Source organism: Haliotis cracherodii, unplaced genomic scaffold, assembly GCF_022045235.1.
Source record: "Haliotis cracherodii isolate W230 unplaced genomic scaffold, xgHalCrac1.p SCAF_2, whole genome shotgun sequence".
Taxonomy (NCBI): Eukaryota; Metazoa; Mollusca; class Gastropoda; order Lepetellida; family Haliotidae; genus Haliotis; species Haliotis cracherodii.
The window spans coordinates 56,277,092-56,297,797 of record NW_027266275.1 but is presented as its reverse complement, the minus strand read 5'-3'; the positions used below and the strand labels follow the sequence as shown (position 1 = coordinate 56,297,797).

General features: G+C 40.5%; 1 protein-coding gene across 1 annotated transcript; it reads left to right on the top strand.

Moving 5' to 3' along the window:
- Window positions 1–1,721: 1,721 nt before the first annotated feature.
- Window positions 1,722–20,449, top strand: LOC139469310 (uncharacterized). The gene is made up of 3 exons (XM_071251450.1): window positions 1,722–2,351; window positions 7,500–7,672; window positions 18,198–20,449. Exons 1-3 carry the CDS (start codon window positions 2,279–2,281, stop codon window positions 18,429–18,431), a joined length of 480 nt encoding a protein of 159 aa, XP_071107551.1. The 5' UTR covers window positions 1,722–2,278; the 3' UTR covers window positions 18,432–20,449.
- The last annotated feature ends 257 nt before the right edge of the window (window positions 20,450–20,706 follow it).

Sequence of the window (20,706 nt, the reverse complement as noted above, 5' to 3'; positions counted from 1 at the left end):
AACAGTATACTGCTCCAGTCCTGTTTTCTGAACCCAAGAAGCTGGGCATGTGACGTTGTATCAACCTTGGAATTGTCCAACCTGTTAACATGGTAGTTTAGTATCGATTCCGTAGTTGCACCAATTCAATATGGTTGTCTTTTTAACGTAACGCAACACGTGGAAGACATGCCCTTGACAAGTCATGAGTGTTGCCCTGCTGTACATAACGTCTCCAAAGAGATGATATTGTGTTTCCATGAACTTCGCTTCTACCCCATTCCTGTTTGCAGCATACCCATGGCGCATATACGTGGCTTTTCAGCAATCCGTGGCTTTCCGTAAGCGTTATTTACAGTTTGAGTATCGATCGTTCGATCCTCAGTCCCGTGAAGATTCCGGGTTAGAATTGGTCCTCAGCAACCAATGCTTGCTGTAAAAGGTGACAATGCTTGTCGTAAGAGGCGGCTAACAGGATCGTGTGGTCATGCTCCCTGACTTGGTTGATGCATGTCATCGTATCCCAATAACGTGGATCGATGGTCATGATGTCAATCACTGGATTGTCTGGTCCTGACTCGATTTTTTACAGACCGCCCTCATATACCTGGATTATTGCTGATTGCGGTGTTAACCAAACAAACAAACAAAAACAAGTCCATCTTCTATCGACAGATATATAACATGCGACGTAAACCTATCGTCATATATATAAAAGTGATAAACATTCTCAAATTTTGTTTTGGTCATTAAGTGAGCGAGTTGGTTGGGCGTAACCTTGTTTGTTTTTTCTTTTATTTATGGAAAAATGTGTCAGCTTATTATGGGATGGCAATACGAAGAGTATAACTTTGGTGACATGTGTGGTCATTGGTGAAGTGCTACCAAACCAACCATCATGATCATGGAGATTCTGGGATTCGAACCCACGAGTACTAATATAATGCGTTGTAGCATCACAATACCCATTTCTGTTTTGATTTAAGCTAATGCGTAATACTTTCATGAACATGAAATCAATCAATCTATATTTACTGTCACAAAAAGCCAATTACTTAAATATTGCAAGTAGAGGCGTGTACAGACTTTTCCGACGGAGCTGTACTACCGCTTGAGTCAAACTTCTGGAAATATTGCATTTTCTGGAACACTCGATTCCTTACAAATATAGAATTTATATCCCGTCACCGCTCCGTGTCGATATTGTCAATACCATTTGTCAGTAACATATCGGATTATGTCCTATCAACTGTCGACAAACACTTCAGCTATCGACAGGAATCGAAATGTACACGTTCGCAGAAGCAACTGCCATGACAGGTACGTACCGAAACAAGCAGCCAAGTAGCTAATGCGATACTGCATTTTTTGCGTACTCTATAAAACGGAAGTCCTTCCGTCTAACAGTTAAGTGCCATTATGCAAATGAGATTCATTTCATGGCTGTAATTGAAAGACGACAGACCCGTCGCCAGGGCAATGAATACACACCGGTTGTAGCACATTATCAATCACCAGTGAAAATATCCCCTGTCAGAACATTTTCTAATCAGCCTCCAAACAAAACAACCAACACGATACAATGGCCACACATTCCAATGCTTTATATCAGTAAAGAACTGCTGATCTGGAACGTCGAGACTTCAAATTGTTGTCTCTCTGCGTGACTATTTCAGTCTCAGGTATGGATTGTTCCCTAACGTGATTGAGCAATCGGCGGTGTAACTACGTGTCAGTATCCGTTAAAAAAGTGAGCCAAACTCAAGATGAAATGAGATGGTGTCTCAGTGACAACTTCTAAACAGCTTGTTCGCCATCAATTCTCCCAGGACAAACTAAACGGGATGGGAGATGTAGATATTTTCCGGATGGTGGGCCGCTAGGAGATCCCATTCACATCCTCGGCAAATGATGAGGAGTTGCTGCCCGTGTTCACTGATCAGCTTTCCGCTTGAAGGATTCACGTGTACCGAGCTTTGTCTCGTGAATTAATCATACAATCACCGGGCATCGGAGACGCGCTACATAGCGGAGATCGTATGAAACGGGGGTAGTGACTGTGACGTCACCAAAGCGACTCTCGCGGGAATCTCAGCAATGGGACATTGGCATAAACACATCTAAACACAGCGTGACGAGGAAACATTCAAACCATGAAGCATTGTAACTTTTTATAATCAACTGAACAGGGTCGTTATATGTGATTGTGGAAGGTTCTAAAGGGAAGGATTTACACATGCTTCTGGAAATGGTTTTACCGTGGATGTTCCCTCGTCTTTGCCAATAGAGGACCTACAACATGGAGTTACTGCACCGGTCACTAGTGAGGGCGTGTTTCGCTGCTGTCATCCTTGCTGGGCGACTACTTACAGGTATGTCACGGATGTCTATAGAAGAGACAGACAGGCGTAACCTGAAGAGGTGGACAGAGACGGGTAGATAGACAGACAGGTTGACAGAGAGGGTAGATAGACAGACATGTGACAGAGGAAGTAGGTAGATTGTCTAAAATTCGTAGATGTAAACACATGTTTGCTGAAGCAGGTAGATAGACAATATGACTTCTCCTGTAGATATGAAATATATGGAAAGACAGTGTGAGACTTTGTGTTCCAATATCGGCAGATGAATGACGATTCTAGCGATGATGAAATCCCCACGAACATAGACACTATGCTAACGTTACATTCCGAATGACGGAATGTATTGAGGCAGTATAAGGTATAAAACTTGTTATATATTTAAATTTATTTGAAATTACCAGATGATCCTTTACTGACGTAGTTTTATAATTATGATGATGATGATAATGATAAAGCTATTTGTAGAGCGCAAAATCCACATCACCGAGGGACATGCTCAGTGCGTAAATTCAGCATATGTACATATATACAAAAGAGGGGGCAGTAAGAAAATAAAAATATACACTTTCAGTTGTGGCGTTCACAAAGATATGTTTTAGTCCAGACTTAAGCACAGTAGTACTTGGTGCACTTTTGAGGCTGAAGGGAAGAGAGTTTATACCATGAATATTTATGTTCTTAATAGTTAGTTTAATCAATCGCACTAATGTACTTATTCTTAACTGGAAATAGGGATGAGAACAGGTGATTATTGTCCTTACTGTGTCAGATTTAGACTTGACCATGCCGAACATGAGTATCATTTTCTTTTGGTCTGTCAAGCATATTCACCGTTTAGGAACAACGATATCATAGAAATCAATCAGACACAAGTTTGTAAATCTAATGTCTTCAATCTCTTACTATCATTCAACTTACTATCATGCCATGAACCTCGATTCATTCAATTTATTAGGATATTTTAACTTTAACTGAGGCACGTCTACATTTTTGCATTATATATAAATAGTCAATGCAAGGGAATAATCAGTATAGATTATCCACCTAATCAGGTTCCATTTGGCGTAATGGGTACACTAGTTGTGAAAACTATATGAATGGACCAGGTGATGACACCAGGTGTTCGCGTAAAAGATAGGTATGACCTGCCCTACCGGTAGCACCCACGATTCACACAATTTTAGTAAAAAAATAATTTTTTATTGCCTGACGCCGCACAGCAATACTCAGTACAGATGGCGGCCTGTAAACAAGATCCGGGGTAGAATAGGTCTTCAGCAACCGATACTTGCCGTAAAAGGCGACCATGCTTGTCGTAAAAGGCGACTAACGGGATCGGGTGGTCAGGCTCGCTGACTTGGTTGATGCATGGCATCGATCCCAATTGCGTGGATCGATGCTCATGATATTAATCACTGGATTGTCTGGTCCAGACTTGTTTATCTACATACCGCCGTCATATAGCTGGAATATTGTTGAGTTCCGCGTTAAACAACAAACAAACTAATCAACCTGTAAACAAACCAGACACTTAAGTGGGTGGTGAACCCAAAACTCCAGTGTCACGATACTGCGTGTCTTACTGGTTTGGATGAAACTAATAACAACGATATGTTAATTTTGAATTACGACTGCTGTGTACAAGTACAGAGATTCTGCTGCTTGTAAGTAAGGTAAACGCCCGTCCATCCAGATGTTACCACATTGTATCAAACATTGAAGCAATCAAGAAGTTCGACATTCGAGCCAATGTCTAACATCCAACCATCAAGAAGTTCAACATTTCTGTAGAAGAACAACATTACAACCACACCTTGACGTCCAGCCACCAAGAAGTAGCAATATAACAACCACACCTTGACGTCCAGCCACAATGAAGTAGCAATATAACAACCACACCTTGACGTCCAACCACAATGAAGTAGCAATATAACAACCACACCTTGACGTCCAGCCACAATGAAGTAGCAATATAACAACCACACCTTGACGTCCAGCCACCAAGAAGTAGCAATATAACAACCACACCTTGACGTCCAGCCACCAAGAAGTAGTAACATTACAACCACATCTTCACGTTCAGCCACCAAGAAGTAGTAACATTACACCCATACCTTGACGTCCACCCACCATGAAGTAGCAACATTACAACCACATCTTCACGTTCAGCCACCAAGAAGTAGTAACATTACACCCATACCTTGACGTCCACCCACCATGAAGTAGCAACATTACAACCACATCTTCACGTTCAGCCACCAAGAAGTAGTAACATTACAACCACATCTTCACGTTCAGCCACCAAGAAGTAGTAACATTACACCCATACCTTGACGTCCACCCAGAATGAAGTAGCAACATTACAACCACATCTTCACGTTCAGCCACCAAGAAGTAGTAACATTACAACCACATCTTCACGTTCAGCCACCAAGAAGTAGTAACATTACACCCATACCTTGACGTCCACCCACCATGAAGTAGCAACATTACAACCACATCTTCACGTTCAGCCACCAAGAAGTAGTAACATTACAACCACATCTTCACGTTCAGCCACCAAGAAGTAGTAACATTACACCCATACCTTGACGTCCACCCACCATGAAGTAGCAACATTACAACCACATCTTCACGTTCAGCCACCAAGAAGTAGTAACATTACAACCACATCTTCACGTTCAGCCACCAAGAAGTAGTAACATTACAACCACATCTTCACGTTCAGCCACCAAGAAGTAGTAACATTACACCCATACCTTGACGTCCACCCACCATGAAGTAGCAACATTACAACCACATCTTCACGTTCAGCCACCAAGAAGTAGTAACATTACAACCACATCTTCACGTTCAGCCACCAAGAAGTAGTAACATTACAACCACATCTTCACGTTCAGCCACCAAGAAGTAGTAACATTACACCCATACCTTGACGTCCACCCACCATGAAGTAGCAACATTACAACCACATCTTCACGTTCAGCCACCAAGAAGTAGTAACATTACACCCATACCTTGACGTCCACCCACCATGAAGTAGCAACATTACAACCACATCTTCACGTCCAACCACCAAGAAGTAGCAATATTACAACCCCACCTTGACGTCCACCCACCATGAAGTAGCAACATTACAACCACACCCTGACGTCCAGCCACCAAGAAGTAGCAACATTACAACCACATCTTGACGTCCAGCCGCCAAGAAGTAGCAACATTACAATCATACCTTGACATCACACCACCAAGAAGAAGCAACATTACAACCACATCTTGACGTCCAGCCACCAAGAAGTAGCAACATTACAACCATACCTGGACATCAAACCACCAAGAAGTAGCAACATTACAACCACATGTTGACGTCCAGACACCAAATAGTAGCAACATTACAACCATATCTCGACGTCCAGACACCAAGAAGTAGCAACATTACAACATATCTCGACGACCAGCCACCAAGAAGTAGCAACATTACAACCACATGTTGACGTCCAGACACCAAATAGTAGCAACATTACAACCATATCTCGACGTCCAGCCACCAAGAAGTAGCAACATTACAACCACATGTTAACGTCCAGACACCAAGAAGAAGCAACATTACAACCGCATCTTGACGTCCAGACACCAGGAAGTAGCAACATTACAACCACATCTTGACGTCCAACCACCAAGAAGTAGCAACATTACAACCATATCTTCACATCCAGCCACCAAGATGTAGCAACACTGTACCCAAAAACCCGATGTCTAACTATCAAAAAGTTAAACCATTCAATAGGTTACAATATTTCAGCCAAATATCGACGCCCAACCATCAAGACGTCTGGGAAGTAGATGTACAGGAAATGTGCTTTAGTTCCTTCTTCAAAGCCCCTTGAATAATATGTTTAGGAAAACGTATATTCTCAATGTGTAGACAACCTTCCCAAATATGAAGTCATTAAATAAGAGTTAATGATATCAAGGGACATAATGATTATTAACGTCTTTGCAAAATATGTTCATCTATACTTTCTTTTAATAAATGTGTTGTCACATGATTGGTATATTCGTATATGTTTGTATTTAAAACTTATATTTTGACGTGTTTTAAAATGCGCTTTCGTGTGTAATGATAACCTCTGTGGCCTCTCTACACTGAATAAACAGCTTCACAGATTACCACATGACAGCCATATCTAGACATTCCAACCACTGTCAACTTTGCAGCAAAACCCTGACGTCCAATGGTGGGCAGATATAAAGTTGCAATATTTATTTTATCATTTGGCCTCACAATCGATGTGCAATCGATGTGATTATGTGGATGATTATTTAACAACATCAACTCAATTCCACATTGTCATCCAATACCGCAGATTCAGGGCCCTTCCTGACAAAGTAACACAAACATTCAATTCTGTGACTGAAAAATCAATAATCCAAACCTGATTATATCTATTTAATTCCTGTTATGGTTATTTCAATAAACGTATTAAGTGTGAAATACCAAACATTGCACCGGTAAAGAATCTTGCAGATGGGACTTCTATCGGGCTGTCCGAAAATGCTAAACATGTCTCTAATCACTGATATGAATTTATCAACTATGTACTACTAGAAAATCAATGATCTTTTGCAAAATCATTATAGTAAAATGCCAGGAGAGGTCAATCACACGCACGCACGCACGCACGCACGCACGCACGCACGCACGCACGCACACACGCACGCACGCACACACGCACGCACGCACATATGGCGGTTGATACCTGTAGGGTAGAACATGATTACCCTTTTCATGAACACCACTTCGGATCATCCATTCATTTTAATTGTCATCACTGTTTTTCATTTAATGGCCTCTTGTTAGTAGATATTTGTTTGATCACTCACAAATCACAACACTTCAGCACTAGGAGCCCTGTGTGCCGTACCGCTTGTGTATGTAACATGTTGACGGTCCAACGTCGTATTCGAACGCCTCACCTTTTCGCGAACACCTGGTATCATCACTATTTGATAATGATTCATAAACACATATTTGTCATATAGCCGGAATTGTGCTATAGACTCTTTGGAAAAGGAAAGGGTTTTGTCGCTTTTATTGAGGTCATCTTTTATATGCTGGCATTGTGATTCTTCCCAATTCATTTGCAATATTTTCAGGTGACGGAGCAACAGTTGCTCCCACCTATCAGTTCATCAACAATCTGACCTGCTATGACTGTGCGGAGAACACGAAGGATAGCAACAACTACTGGGACCCCTTCACGCCCTGCCAGAGTAACCTTACTGCCGTGCCACTGAGGCACTGTCACGCTACAGACAAGTACTGTAAGGTAAGCTACACTGTCACGCTACAGACAGGTACTGTAGGGTAAGCTACACTGTCACGCTACAGACAAGTACTGTAAGGTAAGCCACACTGTCACGCTACAGACAAGTACTGTAAGGTAAGCTACACGGTCACGCTACAGACAAGTACTGTAAGGTAAGCCATACTGTGACAAGTACTGTTAGGTAAACCACGCCGTTAAGTTACAGATGAGTACTATAAGGTCAATACAAGCTGGTCAATAATTTAGGGCCATAACGAAGTAGTTAATGTTGTGCATTGTTTGAGCAGTTCATTGCAAGTGGATTTGGTCTTTTGAGGTTGTTTGTGTATTAGTGAGTTGAACATGATAGGTTCCAGCCATATGACGGCGGTCTGTGTATAATCGAGTTTGGATCGGACAATCCAGTGATTGACATCATAAGCATCGATCCACGCAATTGGGATACGCTGACAAGCATCAACCAAGTCAGTGAGCCTGACCATCCGATGCCGTTTGTCGCCTCTTACTGCAAGCATGGGTTGGTGAAACCTATTCTACCCCGGATCTTCGCCCGGGTTGAACGAGATAGGGGTCAAAATGGACACAGAAATGGAAAAAAAACAACTACCGAGCAATCATTTAGTTATTGTTATTTAGTATGGAGGAAAGTGCCCTAGCTATTCCACTGTTAAACGTTGGGCAGCTATGTTTGAGGCTGGGAGAACAAGTCTTGGTGATGACCCAAGGTCTGGACGTCCATCAATGAAGTTCAATCTAGGAGATATAAAAACTGATATTGTCATTATAGACGTATAACCATTGCTGAACTTGAGGAAAACACAGGTCCAAGTCATGTAATCCATTGAAACTACTATTCATAAACATTTACAGATGAATAGGATATCTGCTTGTTGGGTGCCAAATTTCTAAATTCTGACCGTAAGGAAAAAAAGAACTGACATCGACTTGCAAAGGCTGCTGTGCGACAAGGTGGGTTCGAAGAGCTTCCTCACCCTCCATACTAGCCAGACCTGGCACCAAGTGATTTCCACTTGATTCCTAAACTGAAAGAACACCTTCGTTGAAAGCGCTATGACGACAACGATGACCTCAAAGCTGCCGTGAATGGGTATTTCAGATTGGCTTCAGAAAACTTCTTCCTGACTGGAATTGAAAAGCTTCACTAACGATATAAGAAGTGTATTGAAAATAGTACATAGCTTGCATTTTAAACAAGTCCACCTAGCTTCCGGTACATAGCTTGCATTTTAAACCAGTCCACCAAGCTAATGGTACATAGCATGCATTCTAAACCAGTCCATCAAGCTAATGGTACATAGCTTGCATTCTAAACTTGTCCACCAAGCTAATAGTACATAGCTTGCATTCTTAACCATTCTATGAAGATAATAGTACATAGCTTGCATTCTAAAACCCGTCCACAAAGCTAATAGTACAAAGCTTGCATTCTAAAGTCGTCCACCAAGCAAATAGTACATAGCTTGCATTCTAAACCAGTCCACCAAGCTAATGGTACATAGCTTGCATTCTAAACCAGTCCACCAAGCTAATAGTACATAGCTTGCATTCTAAACCAGTCCACCAAGCTAATGGTACATAGCTTGCATTCTAAACCAGTCCACCAAGCTAATAGTACATAGCTTGCATTCTCAACCAGTCCACCAAGCTAATAGTACAAAGCTTGCATTCTAAACCAGTCCACCAAGCTAATAGTACATAGCTTGCATTCTAAACCATTCTACCAAGTTAATAGTACATAGCTTGCATTCTAAAGTCTTGTTATGGTAATATAAGTCCATGAAGTACTTACTACTAAATTTTTTTTGTTTTCGTAGCCTTTGTGTCACTATCCCCGGGCAAGAAAACACTGTGCTGTGAGTCATGGCAGTTTGTTTCACCATGAATATGATCTTATTTTAGTCGAGCAAAAAGCCATGTCATTATTTTCAAACGACAAGCATATGCATTGTATCGGTTTCATTACAAACAGTCGGGAAGCGGTCCAATAAATTATTTATCATTCAATACAGTTTGATTGATTATTTTTTTTATTCACATGATTTACGTGTTTTAATGGACAGGTTGACAGGTTGAGACGATTTATTAGACAACTCAATCCCATGTAATTTAACAAATGTGAACTATTGTCAGTGAGAGATATCGTATGTTTCATAAATAACGACTGAAAACACTCAACAATAAGCGACTATTCTTGTCGTAAGAGGCGACTGACGGGATCGGATGGTCAGGCTCGCTGACTTGGTAGATGCATGTCATCGATCCCAATCGCGGGGCTCGATGCGCATGATGGCAATCACTGAATTGTCTGATCCAGACTCGATTATTTACAGACCGCTGTCATATAGCTGGAATATTGATGAGTGCGGCTTTAAACAACAAACAAACAACTCAACAATAAATGCATCAATAAAGTGACGAACTTGACGATGGATAAACACTTGATATGTAATGAAATACATCTATGTAAAGATTATGTTTGAAATTGGATACGTGAGAATTGATTGTGTTATAACAATTGGCTTCAAACCTGGGTTTGCGACACGATGGCTTACAATTTAATCAGGCTACATTTCGTTTCACCAGGCTACGTCTCGTAGGCGTTCCGGGTTGGCCCACAACGTATGCTTGTCGTAAGAGGACACTAAATGGATCGCATCCGTGAAGATCCGGCTGCGAACAGATCTTCAGCAACCAATGCTTGCCGTAAAAGGCGACTATGCTTGTCGTAAAAGGCGACTATGCTTGTCGTAAAAGGCGACTAACGCGATCGGATGGTCAGACTCGCTGACTTGATTCAGCTTGTCATCGTATCCCAACTGCGTGGATCGATGCTCATGATGTCAATCACTGGATTGTCTGACCCAGGCTCGATTATTTATAGACCGCTGTCATATAGCTGCGGCGTAAAACAGCAAACAAACAAACTTAATGGATCGGGTAGTCAGGCTCGGTGACTTGGTTGATAATGTGTCATCATTCCCCTTGTCATCACGTGTCATCATTGGTGCTCATAATATCAATCACCGGTTTGTCTTCCGGTATTGCCGAGTGCATCGTTAAGCTACACAGAAACCAGACTACAAGGGTTACAATATCATCAGATGCAGTCACCTTGAACATTAGTTTCAGTTACAATGTAATTGTAAGTTACAAAAGTATTGTAGACGTATAAAGGCTCAGGCCACACTTGTTTCTGAATCACTTTCCACCCTTCGTAAATATATGATTATCCTTCGATGTTCTTTGGCCCGGCGCGTCGTATCATGATTTTACAGTGTAATGGTGTTATGACATGTCCACAGTCTTGGTATCAATTCTTGATTCTGTGTCATTACACTAAATCGTGCCATTAAGGTAGCGTTGGAATCCTCTTTCGTAAGAACAAATTGACATGTATGTCACCTTCAGTGTGAGGTTCAATAGAGAAGGTGTTACTAGTGCTCTTGTGGGCCAGGGATATGCATCGTTTAAGAAATAAGAAAAAAACAATAACAATTCATGATCTATGATCGTGGGTTCGAATCACAGGTTTCAAGGTTTGTCAGCACTATACCCCTCTTCGAAGGTTTAACCATAGCAGTAAGCGGTAACAATCCGTTATTATCCGTAGCAGAACAATACGAAACATTACAATTAATAACAATCCATTATAACCCGTTACTTATAGCTGAACAATGTAAAACATTGCAGTTAATAACAATCTGTTATAACTCGTTACATTTACCCGAACAATGCAAAATGCAAAAGATTACAGTTAATAACAATCCGTTATAACTCGTTACATGTAGCTGAACAATGCAAAAGATTACAGTTAATAACAATCTGTTATAACTCGTTACATGTAGCCGAACAATGCAAAATATTGCAGTTAATAACAATCCGCTATAACTCGTTACATGTAGCAGAACAATACAAAACATTACAGTTAATAACAATCCGTTATAACCCGTCACTTATTGCGGAACCATTATAGTTAATATCAACCCCGGCGTTACCCGTTACTTCTAGACTGTAAGGCCACGCAACTGTATGACAAGAGATATGACCTGAACGTTCCCTTTTGTCGAACAATAGTCCATCAGCTCGGCCTTTGTCTAAATCCCACAACGTTTGAGGTACAATCGAACATGCTCTTACCACGAAAGGTTCAGAGAGTGTCATGCGACTCTTACTCAAAAGATTTTTGACCAAGGTTACAACATTCAAAATCTTAGCAAAGCTTCCAAAAGGTTATATGTAGACATTGGGAGGACATTTCCAAATGTGACAATACAATGCGATTCCCTATATTGATTTGTACTATATGTTATATTACTTTGGATCTTGTCATGTACTTTGAGCTTCACAAAACACAACATTGTTCTTGATAACAACATGGAACGATTCGATTGTATCGCATTTATTTAATTTACTACCAGACATGCAATACATATTTGACTTTGCAGTTGCGTGCACTTAAACCTAAAGCAATTCCATTACTGCACACTCATGTCAAGCACAGCACAGGTTGATTTAGGGGACCAGTTTAGCGTCTGTGACATGGAAAAACGCAACGAAAACAAAAGCGTCACCAGTTTGTGTATCTCGCAACTATCTGGACACGATTCCCCACTTATCGTGGTTGATAAGTCCTTGCGGTGGAAGCGGGCAAGGGAAACATGTATTGACACTAAGTGCCTGACCATGTGTTTGCAACTCCTCGTCTCAAGGGAGACCCTTGCGAATGGCATTGATTGAATCGTATGACCTCACAGCAGTTACGTTTAACCATATGGGGTAATCTGCACTTCGTTTAAATGATCCTGGACAGGTAACCATGGTAGAACAGTGTTTCACATGTGGCTGGCTCATTTCTCATTGCTATAATTGCTATCCAAATCGTGGCTACTAATCGATAAGAAGTTGATCGGCTTTAATGATGATTAAGTAGATAGAGTCAGGCCCGGGTCTATTTTTACGGATATCGACGCAAAGTGTTCAAATATTTGCTCTCGCACTTCACCTGTCCTGTTTTATTATATACAGTCAAACTGTTTTGGGCGTTTAAAGTTAATATTTGCTTAAGGACCTGACACTCTGGATAAGTGGTCTTCCTGGGCCTCAAATAACTAAAATAAAAATTTCTGTTATGGACATGCTGACATCAATACAGCTACCTCAGCTGTCACTGGATCGGGGGCACTGGTAACCCAGTCATCTGTGACACTACAAATCGCTGCTCTGAGTTGCCTCCCTTAGACGTGACAGAAACCTATGAATTTGAGTTCGAGTCTCAGATTTGCCCTGGTTATGTGTCTAGTCAAATCCTTTTTCGTTAAGACCAAAGACCTGCATCACTACGTGTTGTTCTGTTCACAGCAGCGTTACCGCTGACCCATCCCCAACTATCACCTGAAGGGCGGGTTTCTGTTTTGCGAGCCAAGGTTAACCATGATTCGCGAGTGGGTATCTATGAATGGGTTCAAATTTCCGTCAGGGTATTTTAAGATCAACATGGCAGAAGAGACTATTCCAAAACTGGCACCCTCCGTCAATCCGTTATTCCAAGCATATGTATTACATTAAACGTTAGATTGTAAATAATATTGATAAAACAGGCTTATCTTAGTTTCCGTGCTAAACTTGTATAAAGGAATACTGAGTTATGCAAGAGTATAATTTCATACTGTTTATCCATGTATCTTGGACATCGGCCACGATGATGGCTTATAGTGACTTTAACGCTATAATGGTGCAATGAAGACAGATGTCTTATAAACATTGCATGATGCATAGTCCAATTTTCTTACAGTGTATTGTATGATCCCATTACTGTGACATTAACATATTATTTCCATCTTGCTGGATATCAACTGCGGGGGAAAAGAAAGTATACACCCATGGGTGATGGTGGTTAAAAAGAAACAACCAAGAAATGGTTATTCGATAGTAGTGTAATTGATACGGGAAGCATAGTTGTGTCTTGGACCTTAAGTTTACATCGAGTGTTTACAGCTATGTAACGTTTTGAGAAGGTTTGTAATTTGTTGGTCAATAATTGACCTAACAGTATAAAAAAATATACTATTCCCCATGTTGGTTTAATAACCGTCAACATACTATTGAAATCATTAAACTAGCAACTGATTTCAATGAAAAATATAATGAGTATGTTTATGTTGTAGACTTTTTCACTTTTCATCCAAATATAGATATAGATTTTTCTTTTTTAATTCTTGCGAAAATGAAATACACCACACATACCGAACCAGTCCAATATACAATTACCGTTATTTGCATTCTCGATCCAATACCATTTAATTGAAACGCGTAGGAAATCGATACAATTTCCATTGATTAGTGATTTGTATAGGAAATGGATCTCAACCATGTAATTGTCATCCAGCTCAGGTCAGCCGGTGTGCAAGGGTACGCCTTGTGTCCAAGTAATGTTTTGTTTGAATTATCTGATACCTATCGCCTTTAGGAATTATTCACGTTCTGGTCGAACAGACCTCCATTATCGTGAATAATTAATTGATATATTTATCTGAATTAGGTTCATTAGTTCTACTTGATCAAATGTCATTTCATTGAAACCGAATCCACCTTCTTTAATCAATTCAGTCTAACTTATGAGAGGTACTTTGACAAATAATATTGGCATTTTTGAAATCGTTGACCGATGTAGTTCATATAAACTGCTGGGCTAAAGAATGTAAGCACTCATGTTTGGTGAAACAAACAAGAAAGGGTTTTTCGATGGTGATATCGATGCATTTGATTCTTGTATCTTACTTGTTTGGGGGTCTTACGTATGCAGTGTTTCGGAGACTGCTTTCAGCCTAGTAACGTTTTGATAACATTTGTAATCTTTGGGCCAAATCCAATTTTCAAGTGTGTACTTTCTTTTGAATTAAATGAATAATCGATACATGAAATAAGGTGTATAATTTCAACTAATATTTTCTCTGACAAATGTTGTTTCTGTGACAGAAATAGTTATCTGCATTTAGCGTGGCTTTCTTGTAGTTTATGATTGATCATTTTGCACGAGGACATCACGGAACTGACTTACTTCTCCGGGGAAAGTTAATGGCAATCGAACGTTCCCATTATTTGTAGAGCATTATGAAGATCTAAACTCAATTAGCAAAGAACTGCCCTTGTTTTATACGGTCCAAAAAACACTTTGTTATGTTTAACACATCTACAGGAAATGTTGGTTGTGTAAGCAAACTTTTTGCCTTTCTATTCCAGATACGCCTGTAATGACAGAAAGTGCCTTAGAACTTATCTAGACATAATCAGGGCTGGCAAAGGTTACTGAACAGAGGCAACATTGTATTATATGTGTCGGGAAAATAGTTTGTTCTCTTTTGACGACATTCAGTATGACTTTCAACATGTACATAAACACTCTCTGAAAGAGATTATGGATTTTTCATTCCATGTTCGTTTTGCACTATAAAATGCGGGAAATGTGTCACTTTAGGAGTAAAAGTTAAAACACCACTTAATTGACCAATTTTCATGTGTACATTTGATGTTTAACGTCGCTCTCAGCAGTATCCCAGTTGTATGACGGCGGCGATTTCGATTTTCAAACAGGCAATATTATTTGTGAATCTTAAACTTGGTCAATACCATGATATGACCACCCTACCTTTAAAATCAATCTAAAATCCATTCTCACACACGCTTCAAAGACTGATTGATATGACCTAATGACAATATTTGACGTATTTGTATTGAAAGTACATGTTCGAGTTTTTAAGTGACAGGAAAATTAAAAGTCTTTAATACCTTTAAGTAAAAGTGATTGATACCCAACTGTACGGCATGGCACGGAATTAGATTTTCTATTGTCGGATACCGCAAAATACTTCTTGTATGGCCATACTCTTGCACATATCCCTGTCCTTGTGTTGGCAGAGTAGCATTCTTTAATGATGACATTTTCCTCTTCCAACGTGTTAGTGGATGACAGGCTTTGACGCTGCTGCTACAGTTTAAGGAACTATATAATACATAACAAGCCCTCTATCAACTTCTCTGTGAAAAATGTAGCTTCTTAAGTAAATAAAGCCTTTACATGTTCACAAGACATCTCTGCCAAATGCAGAATCGATTGTAAAATTCCGACCATACAAAAAAGCATGAGTGTATAAGGAACTCGTAAGGATTCTGGTCCAGTGCGCCACGCTTGTCGTAAGAGCACACTAAACCGGGGATCAGGTGCCCAGGCTAAGAGTGAGTGAGTGAGCGAGTATGGTTTAACGCCGCTTTTAGCAATATTCCAGCAATATCACGTCGGGGGACAACAGAAATGGGCTTCACACATTGTACCCATGTCGGGAATCGAACCCGGGTCTTCTGCGTGACGAGCGAACGCCTTAACCACTAGGCTACCCGACCGCCCCTCCCAGGCTAAGAGACTTATCTGTTATAGTTTTAAGATGGCTTGGATCGTTGCTCATGATATTAACCTATAGTTTGTCTAGTCCTGATTTGACGATATACATACCGCTAGAAAATAAGATCATCACATATTGCCCTATTGGTACAATCATTTGTGAGTGAAGGTCGAGGTCAGGGCACATCTGACCCCCGAAACATAATACTACCGCATTTGTCATAATTTGATGGAAAACATTTTCTCACAGTAAGTAAGTTTTTAACACAGATAAGGTAACAGTTCTAAAACTGTGATATGAGATACCTTTCGTACAATAGCCACCAGAGAAACTGACGTCACTAAACCGTTATTTTTCCCCTAGACATCAATGTTAATTACCGTCAGTGCCACAGGGGTATTTATATTTGTATCACTAAATCCTATCTTTAGTCGTACGAGGGGCGTTCAATTAGTTTTGCAACTTCATGATCAATACAAGACCAACTCGCAGAATATCTTTTGCACTTTTATTTTTCAATATAATCTCCATTCACCTCAATACACTTATTCCATTTGTCCTCCAAGCTTTTAATACCACTTTTATAGAAATCCGCAGATTGGCCCCCTAACCACGCCTCTGTGGCAGCCTTTATCTCCTCGTCTTCCACGTGGGGCAGATTCCATTTGCCGGAACAGGAAATGGTCACTGGGGGCTAAGTCTGGGCTGTAGGGTGGGTGATTTAAGTGTTCGAATCCACATTCACATATGACGGCCTGTGCAATTCTCGACTTGTGAACCGGAGCATGTAAGGAACTTTATTACAGCGCGTTGTTCATGCTTGAGAGAATCAATGATTGTGACCACCCTTGGATGAATGAAGCCATCACATCTAACTTATTGTCTGGAACTTGTTTTCATACATGTCAAGCTGATGTTATGACTAGTGTCACACCCGCAACAAGTTGATATCGTTTGTGTTAAAGTTACAAAATTTATTGAACGCCCCTCTTAAGTAGGGAAATTGACTTGGTTTAATTGACACTTTGTACGCATTATTAACAACATAGCTTCTTCTTTCTCCCAGTAAACGCATCAGGGGCTTTCGCAAATTGTTTAAATAGTCGTATTGATATATTATGTATAACATTTGGTTTCCATTATTCCGTAATACTGCATCGCAATTCGCTATGCATAGTTGCATCCCATGGTCCTTCCAGCTCCTCTAGTCCTGGGTTCGAATCCTAGATTGCTCCAAGTTATGATCCTTTATCAACAGTGGGCAGCATCATTCTCGTGAACACTTTCGGCTTTCCACCTGTTTTAAAGGAAGCCAGGGAACCCTTCCTAAATTTGGAAGATCTGAAGTAATACGTGAACTCAATACATAACAATGGAATTCCCTTTCTGCACGTATAACCAGATAGTACAGATTTATAGAAAGAGATCCGTTATAAAACATAGCACGGTAACGTGAGCCTCGTTGTGGAATAAACAGCGATAGGAATGAACGCGGTGAGGTTCCTTCAAGTTGGCGCGCTGTGATAGAACGGCTTACTCATCCATAATATCATTCGTTATCACTCGTCTCTTTCCGTCACCTGCAAGAACATTCGTCACCACTCGCCCCTTTCCGTAACCTGCAAGAAGACTCGTCCCCCTATCGAGGAATGTTATGTGCGAAAATACGACAAACCAATCAGAATGCGCGTATGATTTTAAGTTCTTTGTCAAAGAATCCCTCAGAAATAATTTCTGTTTTTACATATGTCTTGCATCTAAAAATATACCCAAGACACAGTTAAATGTGTTCAATCATACTGTATAATTTCGCATGTCCTGATGTGCTTTTAATTGCATCTGAAATATAAATGATATATGGGGAAATATATGTGAACCATTGCGCAACGAGTTGACAATTGTTTTAGGTATGCCCGTTTGCGCTAAGACGGAACCCGGTTGGAAAATGGCCACGAGAGGGGCACGAGTCGCTATTCGGCTTGTCCCGGAATAACACGAGTTGGTCACGAATGCTGCAAGAAGAAATTCGGCTCGTCCCGGAATGACACGAGTGGTCCCGAATGTCATTGTATGACTTACATATCTCACATATTCCTTGTGTCTTCCAGGTGGAGCGCGTGACGGTCAAAGGAATGACAATCAGCATAAACAGGGACTGCACCGCCGAATGCAAGTATGGCTGCAGAGCCATCGGCTACGGCGTCACACAAATCAGATGTATATCCTGTTGTAGAGAAAACGCCTGCAACACCGACAACGTGGGCAGTAGGACAAGCTTGAGTCTAACGACGTTAGCAACAATAATGTGTTTTTATTTCACAGTGACCCACGTTGTGAGGTAGCGTACAGGACTACGTCACAACTGCGAAAACAGAGGTCAAAGGGAAAGGTTCTTTCGACGAGGGCATTTTAACAGTGTATAAGTGTGTTACATACGTACCATGACCTTGACATTTCACAAAGGAAACGCACTTCCGTAGCAGCCAACAGGTGTATTTCAAGGTTTAGTCAATAAAATAGAAATGCATGGTACATTGTGAAAATCACATGGGACAAGCTAAGACAATCAGGAAGTGTTTCCATCAAACAGTGTCATTTTCATTGAAGGGGTAGTTTTCTTTATTTACATAATGTAAGATATACAAGCCATCACCGTCTTCTTGATCTAAATATAATTGCCACCTCATGCTAGGTTTTCTAAATTAGAATATCTGACATATTTCTGTGACTAAAATCCTTCGTGGTGTAACATGTAATGTCGCAATAAGGACAGAAAGTGGCACAGTATTATTTGTAACTTCGCAAACATTAATAAATTGTGCCCTAACATCTTCCCCAGGCAAGGGAGTTCACTGACTATAAATGTCATGTGGAAACTGGACTTTTATAGTCAGTTGACGCCCTTGACACGGGAAGATGTTAGGCGTGCCAGAATCTTTTATGCTAGGTTCGAATCCCCGAATCGCCAAGATTATGTTGGATCTAGGTTTTTCATGGCCAGCACCAAACCCGTGCTCAATGTGGATTATTTAAGACTTCGGGTTTTGCTTCCACACCATGCTGGCACGCCGTGATATAACTGAAATACTGTTCAAAGAGGTCTTTAACCATAACCACTCATCCTCTTTCGGGGGCAGTCGGGTAACCTAGTGCTTAAAGCGTTCGCTCGTCACGCAAAAGACCCGGGTTCGATTCCCGACATTGGTACAATATGTGAAGCCCATTTCTGGTGTCCCCCGCCGTGATATTGCTGGAATATTGCTAAAAGCGGCGTAAAACCATACTCTCCCTCCCCCTCTCTCTCTCTCGAACATCAGTTGAGCTATGGGTATTTCGAGACAAGGGGACTGTCGATATTTGGTAACGACGAAGCTTCAGCCGGGACGATACAGTTAGATCATCACAAACAACATATCGACGTAAGGGAGGTTGACAAGGCTTCCAGTTGCACTTTAAACGTTTAGATGCAGCAGATAGTATTATGTCAATCTGGATGCATGACGTACATAGAAAACTTTTGACTTTTGTCATTTCGATGTTAAAGGTAGATATCATTTATAGGAAGCCATCGAGTCATACCAAAAGACCTAAAGTAACACGTGACGTAAGTACGTCACAATGGATGTTCCTTTCGGCACACGAATATTATGTTTGCTACGTTCTTTTGTAAGTATACCACTGTGGGAAAAACAAATAGCATGATAAAATAAAACTCGTTTCAGAATTAAGCAGCCCTTGGAAATAGCGCTCGATGAGTACCTTTGATATATATTCGTATGGGGGTCATGGAAGAGTACATATAGCATCCTTAATGGATGATTAGACTTTATAAATGAATATGATGCACTTGTTAAATTATCCTCATATTTAAGAACATGGATGTACCAATTATCTGTTATTTTCATGCATTATGTATTTGCGATACATGATCATTTACGATCATTTGCCAAAATGGACGCTGAGATTTCACTGAGTAGATTAACACAAACCGTGGATGCTTACAACAGTCGTGTTGAAGGGAAAGCTCTATAGCAACACATGTCTTCGCCCATCAACTACCGTGTGACCAGTGTCTTCGATTCATGTCTCTTTATACCGATTGTCAGTAGTCCATAGTTCCATTCAAATGTGTATAGTATCCTAAAAAAACAATGTCATGATTAGGTTAGTGCATTGAAACTATGCCAATCCAGAAACCCCGGAAGATCGACATTTAAATCCGTAACAATAATTTGTCATTTGGAACATTACCGTCCAATTAATAGGGTTTCCCTGTAGTCACTATCAGTCTAATTTATTGGAACACACCAGTACGACACGTATTGTATATATAGGTCAGTGATAATATATGAAACTGATTTATGTGATGTAATAAAATCAGACCATGTCGAACGTTGTTGGGTCTCTTTCTGCGAACGCACTCACATATATACAGACACCAAACACAAATGCACACACTCTCACACACTCTGAGACAAGTACACTGTAATATACAGAGGCAAATACAGACACACACTCAGACAAATACAAACACACACTCAGACAAATACAGACACACACTCAGACAAATACAGACACACACTCAGACAAATACAGACACACACTTAAACAAATACA